We start from the raw sequence: 10,107 nt of genomic DNA, 5'->3' as shown, positions 1-10,107 counted from the left end.
TCATAAAAAGCTTCAAAAACACCCTCAAACACCCACATATACCTGAAAAAATCCACACGTGCATGTTGCAAGTTGTGTAACGACTGTAATTATCATTCCGGCTGTGTCTTTGGAGGTGGGAGGGACTCAAGGAAGGAGGGTTTGGGGGGCTCAAATCTGAGGATAAAACAGGGGCTGCCTTTCGTTTCCTCAACACAGCCAACTTTGCATACGGAGAGAGAACCTACACTTCTACAGCCATGATGACTGTCGTTTTGAAGATGCTGTGTGTTCTGCTCTGTGCAGTGTTCGCTTCTGCTGATGTCATGCCCATGACTGACTTCGACCTGGAAAAGGTAAAAACTAAAATATAGGCTACAGGCATTAACCTTGCAGTTTTACTGTAAAATACTAAAGCATCTGCATGTCATCGGCAGTGTTGGGCAGTACAGCATTCCTTAGTAACGCGTTACTGTAATTTGATTACTGTTTTTAGTAACTGAGTATTTCAACGCCTTGTAATTCTCAAAACAGTAATTATCAGTGAGTTTTAGGGATGTTCTCAGGTTAGATCTTTAGGGAACCAAAAAGGTTCTTCTTTGGCGTCGCTGTAAAAAATATTTTGAAATCTTTATTTTTAAGAGCGTTGGTCTAAAATAGTTATATTCTTTGCAGATGGGAGGAAAGTGGTATCTCATTGGCTTTGCTACAAACGCAAAATGGTTTGTCAGTCACAAGGATGACATGACGATGGGAACTGCCATGCTGGTTGCAACCGAGGACGGAGACCTTGATCTCAGTTACACTAATCTGAAGTAAGTTCAAGCTAGCTATTAGTGTTCAAAGAGAATAGTTTTGATATATGTTCTCATAATTACAAATGAATAACTTAAATTGCTTCATTTGTTTCTCAGGAGTGATGGTTCCTGCTGGAGAATGACACACCTCGCCAAGAAAACCGAGACTCCAGGACGTTTTGTTTTCTACAGCCAGCGTAAGTCAAGCTGCTTTTGCTTCAGCTAATGGTCGGATTTTTATTTCTTTGGCCTAAATGTGTTAAAAAAAATTTCAGGTTGGGGAAATGACAACGACATGCGCGTGGTTGATGCTAAATTTGACGAGTACGCTCTCGTTCACACCATCAAGACCAAGGGAGATGTTTCTGAGGTTCTCAACAAACTCTACAGTAAGAGCTCGATTTGTCCAAATGACACAATTTAGTAACGTTTTAAGTAATAAATGCTAAACAGACACTGAATGTATCATTAACAGGTCGTACCACAGAAATTTCTGATGACTTGAGGGAGAAGTTCAGGCAGTTTTCTCTAGACACCGGCATCCTTGAGGAAAACATTGCCATACTGCCATCAAATGGTACATTTTAAGGTTTTAATCAATCCTCGATGTCACTTATATTGATGAAATATTTGCTAACTTTATACCTGCTGTTTTACAGGAGAATGCTCAGTTGCCTAAACATCTCGACCTAAAGACCAAAGAAAGACAAAGACTCTTTGCTGGTCCGATCATTTCACCTAAAAACAGATGTGAATTTGCTGGCCTTTTGTCTGCTTGGTTTTCATCTTTTTTTAAATTTTGTATGGAAACATCAGTTTTTCTTTTTGCTTTAAACACAGTTATGTTGTGCTCACAATGACAAACCAATTTACAACTACAGAACTTATCCAAAGAATGTCTCAACCTTATCAAAACGAAGCATTTGAATAAATTGAACTCAGTTCTTGATGTTTCTGTATTGAAGTGCGATTTGTTTTTTCCTGTGAATGTGTCAAACATGTTTCACAACCGATATGGGATTCCTGTAAACACATTTTTATAAACAGTGCTTTTTAATTTTGGTCTCTGGTGCTTTTGTTTACTGCTGTTAGATTAAAATTGGTTTACAAATGACAAAAGTTGATGTGATTTATTCAGATTATCCATTTGCATTTCATAATCAAAAATATAATAAATAAATAGAAAAACATCTTGGACACAAAATACTGTTTATTACTTCTGTATTTACAAATATTTCATATACACATAACATAAGATTTTTTTTTAGAATCTCTTTATTCCAAATTATACATTTTCAGTATCTGTGTAAAAAATAAAATTTACCCTAAACGTCTTAATAATAATTCAAGGGTGAGTTTTACAACATACAGAGCAAAAGCCAAACGGCCACATTCAAGAAATACACAAACATACTAGCGTCTAAATTAAAATAAATTTAGATTAATCAACCATTTGGCCTGATTTAATGTCTTCACACTTTGATTAAACCTCAAGATCTCTTGAGAGTCGAGTACTATTTGCAATATGACTTTTATTGGAAATATTACCAAGAAACCATATCCTACATTAAATTCATTCTTTATTAAATAACAGCTGTTATTAGTAAATTAATGCACCAATGTTGTTGATGCATTTTATTCAGAGAAGCAAAATAAAAGATGGGTTTCCCAAAAGCCTATATCTGGTCTGAACAGCATTTTTTTCTTAATCTCAAATTAAAACAAATTTTTAGCAGCCATGGCATTTTTCAGTTCACTTTAATTAAACATTCTGCCCATCTGAAGCTGGTCGATAAAGCATTAGCACCGTAGCTTAATGACAACGGACGTCTTCAAGGCTATTCCCAAAACATTTGTACTTGTAAACGCATGTGCACAAACACGCAACAATCACCAAAGCTGTTCAAACATGTTTTGTGTAACATGCAATAAAGGAGTCATAATTCAAATTTATAACCAGACGCTCCAACATAAAACTGTCATCCACCCTTGATGGATTAGTATGCAAGTTTATCTATTTTCGCATTAATCTAAAGCTGGTCAGCTGATCAAGAATGGTTAATTAAACTTTAAAAAAAATGTGTCTTCAGAACATTGACGAGCAGTGTAACTTGCAACTGGACACATTAGATGGTTGTTTTTCTCTCTATTTTCTTGCGCTTTTAGCCTGTCTGTACTGTCAAGATCCGAAAAAGCCTCTAATTGGCTTTCCAACAGGCCTGAAGACCACAGCTACATCAAAACAGAGCTTTCCTTAATGGGTTTCTGATTGCAAAGGTCACATGGTAGGCATTAGGTCTTTATGGTGCCGCATTATATGCTGATTCTTCTCTGACGGTCTGCGGAAGCCTTTCGAGCAGAAGTCACATCGGTGAGGATAGTCTTTGGTGTGAATGGAGATCACATGCCTCTTGAAACCAGATGCGTCGCCCGTGCTGTAGTCGCAATACTGGCATTGGTACACCCGACGCTCCCGGTGGCCCTTGGACAAACTGGCACCGCCCAAAATTTTCTTACCTCCATGAGAACCGAGTCCAAAAGTCTTCTTAAGACCCTTTTTGTCAGGAAAGGCCTGCTGCTCCTTGGTGTGCACTGACAAAATATGCCGACTGAGAACAAAGGGATCAGCGATTTTGAAATTGCAATGCCTGCACTGGTGTAACTTCTTTGCCTTATGCGCGGCCGAGTGCTTTTTGAGCTCGGATGGCCGGTGGAAGCCTTTTCCACAGACTTCACATTTATGTGGATAGTCTTTGGTGTGAACTGAAATGATGTGGCGCTTCAGGTCACTGGAATTGGAGCTTTTATGGTCACAGTGGGTGCAATGGTGTGTTTTGGCCTCCTCGTGTGTCAGTGTGTGTTGGAACAGCTCGTCAGGTTCGGCAAACGTCTGGAAACAACGGTCACACTTGTAGGGCATCTCTTTGCTATGCTTGGTCTTAATGTGCGTCTTTAAGTTGGACGAGTCGGCGGATTTGTAGTCGCAGTAAAGGCAAGAGTACGGTTTTTCACCGGTGTGGGTTCTCATGTGTTTTTTCAGCTCTGAAGGATGCCGGAAACCCTTCCCACACTCCACGCAGATATGCGGGAAATTCTTGCTGTGAACGGCAAGAAGGTGTCGGTTTAGAAGTCCTTGTTCTGCCGTCTCGTATTCGCAGAACTTGCATGTGTGCATTTTGGTGCTGGGTGGTGGGATCTGAAGCTTGGATTCTCGGTGGTGGTGCTGCAGACGGTGGGAGAACAGCGTCGCCTGCTGGTGAAACTCTTTTCCGCAGACTTCACACTCAAATGGGGCTTTACTGCTGAGGGTGTGGACCTCCATGTGGTTGTGGAGACTGGCTTTTTTGTTAGTGGTGAAATCACAGTCCGTGCACTGGTATTTCTTTCGGGTTACGACATCCTGATGGTGATTCTTGGTGTGGCGCTTGAGAAAACCACGCGACTTGAACTTCTTCCCACATAGCATACAAGGGTACACTGTAAGAGGCTGGCCGTAGGGTCCAATGATGATTGCTAAAGTTGAAAAAAATAAACCAAAATTAATATAATAGGTGACCCTGGAAGCACGGGTATATTTGTAGCAATAGCCAACAATACATTGTATGGGTCAAAATTATTGTTTTTTTTTTATGCCAAAAATCATTAGGATATTAAATAAAGATCATGTTCCATGAAGATATTTAGTAAACTTCCTATCGTAAATATCACAAAACTTCATTTTCGATTAGTAATATGCATTACTAAGAACTTAATTTTGACAACTTTAAAAAGGTGATTTTCTCAATATTTAGATTTTTTTGCACCCTCAGATTCCAGATTTTCAAATAGTTGTATCTCAGCCAAATATTGTCCTATCCTAACAAACCATACATCAATGGAAAACTTATTTATTCAGCAATTAAAAAAAAAAATGGCACTTAAAAATTGGTCCAGGGTCACATATATGCTACAGTTGAAAGTTGTACAGGCTATACATTTTTTAATGCTTTTAAAATAAGTCTCTTCTACTCACCAAAGCTGCATTTATTTAATCAAAAATACAGTAAAAACAGTAATATTATGAAATTACCACGATTTAAGCAAAAAACAGTACTCTGTTTTAAAATGACATTTATAATAGCAAAGCTGAATTTCAAAATAACATTTATTTGAAATACAAAAATATTTTATATTTAAAATGTATATTTAAATGTGATGCATTTAATTAAATCCAAGAAAATATAACAAACGCTGACAATTAAAATGTAGAAGAGATGTACCTGTCTGAACGTGGCGAAGTTCAGAGCGTTTTTTGCTCCTATTCTTGCTTCGCTGACGACTGAGTCTTTCGATCATATCAGACTCATCAACGTGCAGTAAAGCACTTGCTGCTCCATTCCTGTTCTCACAGCTTTCACTCTCCTCCCCACCTGACAGACATTACACCATATTGAAAGGTTATAATAACAAGCTATCTTGTACTGTAGATGAAAGAGATATGTATATTACAACTCATCTCAGTGACGAATTTGTTGGCATAAAGACTCTAAGTCTATTAGGAAACCTGTGAATTTATCAGTTTAAATAGATGATCAAATTACTCAAATTAATTAAAGTTTGCATTCCTTATTAACTAATGTACAAATGATTTAAGAGACATAATTTAGGAGAATAATAGGACATGTGCATATTTCTTTATAATTAACTAACTGCACAAAATTATTGTGATAAATATTGATTGTGGAAAAAGCTGCACAATGCAACTTTTGAATAGGACCAAAAAATGTGTACGTGTTTGACTAACTGTAAGCAGCTGCCCAAGCCACAGGCATGAAGTCTTTGCTGAGCGACGCATCGTCAATTGTCCGCTGAGCATTTCCAGGGTCCTCACCCCCCACCACCACTTCCATGTAGACCTCATCTGTGATTTTAGCCACATCTGTTTGAGGAAAAACCCATAGTATCATTTGGAGAAAACACTTTCACAACAAACCGACAATAACGGGACTCACTGATGTCATCCTGGTTTTGACTGGCTTCACCCATTGACATGTACACCATCTTTTCTCTTATCGGCATTCCAGAGGGATCCACCAGCTCCACGGTTTCATCTACATCAAGCTCAGTGTCTCCTATGTCAACAGTGCCTCCTGTAAATCATCCATAAATCTATAAACACCAAATATATATAGTGCCCTCCACTAATATTGGCACCGTTAGTAAATATGAGCAAAGGTGGCTGTGAAAATAAATCTGCATTGTTTATCCTTTTGATCTTTCATTAAAAAAACAAAACAAAAAAAGACAACAAACTCAAACTCTCCTCCTCACCGTGCATTAGGACGATATAGAAACATGTCCTCTTCCAGGCAGATTTGTAACATCTTTAGTTGATTGGAACCTCCAAATTATTGCCCTGATGGTGGAAATGGGGATTTTCTATGCTTTAGCTCTTTCCTTACAGCCACTTTCTATTTTGTTCTGCACATCAATATTGTTCTGCACATCAGAACTATATTCTTTGGTTTTACTCCTTGTGATGGATGATTAAAGGAATTTGGCCTTTTTTGTTCCTCATATTTATAATCCTGTGGAACAGGAAGTCATAGCTGGACAATTTCATGCTCCTAGTCACCCTGGTGAGCTAAAAAATATAAATGGCAATATACTCCAGAGATATTTTACTCATAAGAATTTGCCAATAATTGTGGCCAACGTGCACTGGAGAAAAACATTTATTTCATCATGAGATTTTCTCCCCACTTTCAATTGTTTTACTTCAATGAAAGGTTAGAATTTATGTGATTTTTTGAATGAAAGATTAAAAAGATCAACGATGCAGATTTATTTTCACAGCCACCTTTGTTCATATTTACCAAGGGTTCCAATATTAGTGGAGGGCACTGTATGCACACTAAAATAAAATGTGTTTGAAATAAACTCTGTAATTAAGTTCAGCATCGTGCTGCAGACTTGAAGAGAGTTCTAACATACCCAAGTCTTCCTCCTCTGGGTGAGCCTTGATGATGTACACTTTGATGACCTCTTGACCCTCATCATCCTTCTCCACATCCTCTGGGTCTTCTAAAGTGCCCTCAATAGTAACTTTAGCATCTTCATCAGAAACCACCTTCCCAGCCTCATCCACTGAAGTAAAATCAAGACAAACAGATGGTGACAAACAAGCAACATCCATGTTCTTGCATCCTGCATACTATATCATTAAATGGTGTAAAGAATAAAGCAAAAAAATCATGCTTTACGTTTACCACATGTTCAACATGATCAGAAAAAAAATAATACAGTCTGAAGGTGCGTCACATAGCAAAATTTGGGCGACATTTTGAGGACAAAAAAAGATCCATTGTCTACAGTCAATAGTGTAGCAATGCATGAAGCACAGAAGTCACTTCCAAACTACGCGGCTTTCTTTTAGTCAACACAGCAAATTCAATGGATAAACTCGAACCCGCTGTGAAATTTATGTGAGGAAATCTTTTGCCATCACTTGGATTCCCTTTAAAATTACTGGATTTTTCTTTAAAAAAAAAGTGCAGAACAACAGTGCATGTATATCCACAGATCCTTTCCAACAAATGTTGTATTCTGATTGGCTGAAGCCACTCACAAGAGATCATGAGGTAGTCTCCACAGGTGTCAGGATCCTCCTGTACCTGAGCGTCAGTCACCACATCAATCTGCAGTCCTTCCTCCTCCAGAGCCACATCATCGGGAGACATCACACAGGTCTCCACAGCAATGGTGCCAAGCTCTTCGTCTTCATCTGTGCATGGCACGTACTCCGCCACCACATCCTCGATAGCTTCCTGGATGACCAGCTCCTCATGGGCGAGGCCGTGCACCACGATCTTCTCACCCTCCACGTCAGAAACGAGAACCGACTCTTGCAGTTCTACCACCACCTCGTCTTCTCCATCGCACTCTTCAGAACCCATAAATCACACATACATATCTTTACACTCATAAAACAACAATCTGAGAAGCTTCATCAGTCATTGTTTGTTTACCTGTCGCATGGAATATGATCTTAGGCTCATGGGAATGGAGAGCGAGAGATGTTACATCTTCATCCATTGTCTCCGCAGGTCATCTGCATAATATAAGACCTACAGGAACAACATGCAAAATGGAAAAAAACCATCAACACAATATGAACATGAAAGTCTAATTTGTGCAAGATTCACATCATAAAATCAGCATTATATAATTCAGAATTGTCTTGCTATATGATTAAACAATACATTAGGATATTACAAAGATAACCACATCTCAAAAGAATGTGATAAAATACCAGGTTAAATATTCATATTTAGTTATTTACCATCACTAAAGCAATTTATTCCAGTCTATTCAAGCAATTCTGGTTATGCAGTACATTTTTATATCTCAATCACATATATGTCTTGATATATTGCATAAAATAATTTAAAAAAAGTTAAGAGTAGAATCATAAATAATTTAATTAAAATTTAATAACACAGTTAAATGTAAGATTTAGTATATTTCAAAATGAAAATCTGTCCTTCATACTTTGTATCATAATACTGTAATGTCTAAATTCACTTGTAGTATTTTAAATGACTGATTTTAGTTAGTAGTGTTTAATTTAGTGCTGTTAATTGATTAATCGCATCCAAAATAAACGTTTTTGTTTACTTAATGTGTTTGAACTGTGTATATTTGTTATGTATAGATAAATACACACACACACAGATGTATATATTTAAGAGAAATATATTGTGCTTATATATTAAATGTATTTAAATATAAATTATATTAATAGAAATATATACAAGTAAAATGTTCAAAATATATACAGTATGTGTGAGTATTTATATATACATAATACACAGTACACACACACATATATATTATGTAAACAAAAACTTTTATTTTGGATGCGATTAATCGTGATTAATCATTTGACAGCACTAGTTTTATTTTATTTTGACAAAATTGTGTAGAATGTTAATAATGGTCAACGTTTATATCAGTTACAAGCCATAACATGAAAATAATTATAAAATGTAACTTTATATTGCATAAAATAAATAAAGTCTTCATAATGGAATTCATCAAAATCATATTTAAATGTAGTAATAATTGGATTATTGAAAAAAAATATTACATCTAAGTACCTGATCATGACCAGTGAATCTTTCTGAAAGTCTAGTACACCCTTAGGTAGAAATACTTTAATTTACAACACAAGCAGATTTATTTTCCAAGCTATTGAGCTAAAAAAAATAACTACACGATAGGAATGACCTTATTATACTGTTTGTACAGCAGCTGTAAGGAAAACAGGCTAACCATGAATCCTATAATCATACTGTAATGCAGTGTTGACGCTTCTGTGACACAAAGCCCCGCCCACTGGTTTAACCAGACACGCCCCTTTTCGCAATCATCGCCATTTTGAATAAATTAAAATAATTCCTCAAATCTCATAAATATATACTTCAGTGTCCGCACAATGACACTCAATATGACCTGCATCACAGTTATAGTTTGCGTAACGCATCTGAACATTAGGTCAATGTATAGTTGCTTATGAATCAGTCCAGCGGGTCTTGAGAGCGTCGTCTCCGCGGCCTACTTTAGGCCTCTGAAGGCCGCGGCTCGCTGCTAACAAAGGCCTACGCGCCATCGCGACGACGTTAATCTCGCAAACAGATAAACAAGTATTTCACTCGCACTCCAAAATATCGCCGCAGACGCCAATCTAACAAATATAAACGTTCAGATTCTGTTAAACACAGCGGCCTACCTTTTGTGTTTTTTTTGTTTCGTTTCCAAGGCCGTACGGGTTTCCTTCTCCCACCCCCAGAGTCGGGCAGAGCGCAGACGGGGCTCTTGTGTGAGCAGGGCGGGCCGCCGCAGAGCGCGGAGGGGAGGGGCCGAGTCTGATGCGCTCCGCGGCGCTGCAGCCTCCAGCTCCGCCGGAGATTACACCGCCTTCAGAGGCGCGCGTCACTGCCTCGGAGCTGCAGGAAAATGCGGAAGGAGTCTCAGACAGGTGGCCGCAGTCCGGCGCTTTTGGCAGGCCCGCAAACTGTATTTTCTCTGCGCGTTGGCGATTTTAAAACTAGGCCGTATTGAGTAAAACCAAACGAACGATTTTGCTTTTGTTTAGCGCTTTGGAAGTCGCTTGTGAGGAGTATTTGTGGGCTTTGTTTAGTGGTGGCGTATGATGCGGAATGATTAGCGAGCTCGCGATATTAGCCACTTATGGATTTATGCATATAAAATGACCATAAAGGCTTATTAGGAAAATAGTTTAGGTTGAAAATATTTGCTGAGCAGCACATTTACACAGTTTAGTGCGTGC

The 10,107-nt window shown here is 38.1% G+C and overlaps 2 protein-coding genes across 2 annotated transcripts; one reads left to right on the top strand and one right to left on the bottom strand.

Moving 5' to 3' along the window:
• The first annotated feature begins 34 nt into the window (after positions 1-34).
• Positions 35-2,727, top strand: LOC306865123 (lipocalin-like). Its single transcript, XM_079409511.1, has 6 exons — positions 35-335; positions 655-794; positions 894-973; positions 1,052-1,165; positions 1,252-1,353; positions 1,436-2,727. Exons 1-6 carry the CDS (start codon positions 240-242, stop codon positions 1,453-1,455), a joined length of 552 nt encoding a protein of 183 aa, XP_079265637.1. The 5' UTR covers positions 35-239; the 3' UTR covers positions 1,456-2,727.
• LOC306865121 (zinc finger X-chromosomal protein-like) lies at positions 1,971-9,915 on the bottom strand. Its single transcript, XM_079409509.1, has 8 exons — positions 9,547-9,915; positions 7,784-7,882; positions 7,384-7,698; positions 6,750-6,902; positions 5,768-5,905; positions 5,560-5,694; positions 5,036-5,185; positions 1,971-4,289 (listed from the first exon to the last, which is right to left on the bottom strand). The coding sequence occupies exons 2-8, from the start codon at positions 7,848-7,850 to the stop codon at positions 3,055-3,057; spliced, it is 2,193 nt and encodes a 730-aa protein (XP_079265635.1). The 5' UTR covers positions 7,851-7,882; positions 9,547-9,915; the 3' UTR covers positions 1,971-3,054.
• Between the last annotated feature and the right edge of the window lie 192 nt (positions 9,916-10,107).

This window comes from Barbus barbus, assembly GCF_936440315.1.
Source record: "Barbus barbus genome assembly, chromosome: 46".
In the NCBI taxonomy this organism is placed as follows: domain Eukaryota; kingdom Metazoa; phylum Chordata; class Actinopteri; order Cypriniformes; family Cyprinidae; genus Barbus; species Barbus barbus.
Note: the sequence above shows the minus strand (reverse complement) of the source record. Positions and strands in the feature narration are given on the sequence as shown.

What these genes read in the sequence shown, in the direction of transcription:
- LOC306865123 (XM_079409511.1), top strand. Translation starts at nt 240, where the DNA reads ATGATGACTGTCGTTTTGAAGATGCTGTGTGTTCTGCTCTGTGCAGTG. An exon ending in CTCAGTTACACTAATCTGAA is followed by an intron (nt 795 to 893) that starts GTAAGTTCAAGC and finishes TTTGTTTCTCAG; the next exon opens with GAGTGATGGTTCCTGCTGGA. An exon ending in TGCCATACTGCCATCAAATG is followed by an intron (nt 1,354 to 1,435) that starts GTACATTTTAAG and finishes GCTGTTTTACAG; the next exon opens with GAGAATGCTCAGTTGCCTAA.
- LOC306865121 (XM_079409509.1), bottom strand. Translation starts at nt 7,850, where the DNA reads ATGGATGAAGATGTAACATCTCTCGCTCTCCATTCCCATGAGCCTAAG. An exon ending in AGACTACCTCATGATCTCTT is followed by an intron (nt 6,903 to 7,383) that starts GTGAGTGGCTTC and finishes ATTTTACTTCAG; the next exon opens with TGGATGAGGCTGGGAAGGTG. An exon ending in TCAAAACCAGGATGACATCA is followed by an intron (nt 5,695 to 5,767) that starts GTGAGTCCCGTT and finishes TTCCTCAAACAG; the next exon opens with ATGTGGCTAAAATCACAGAT.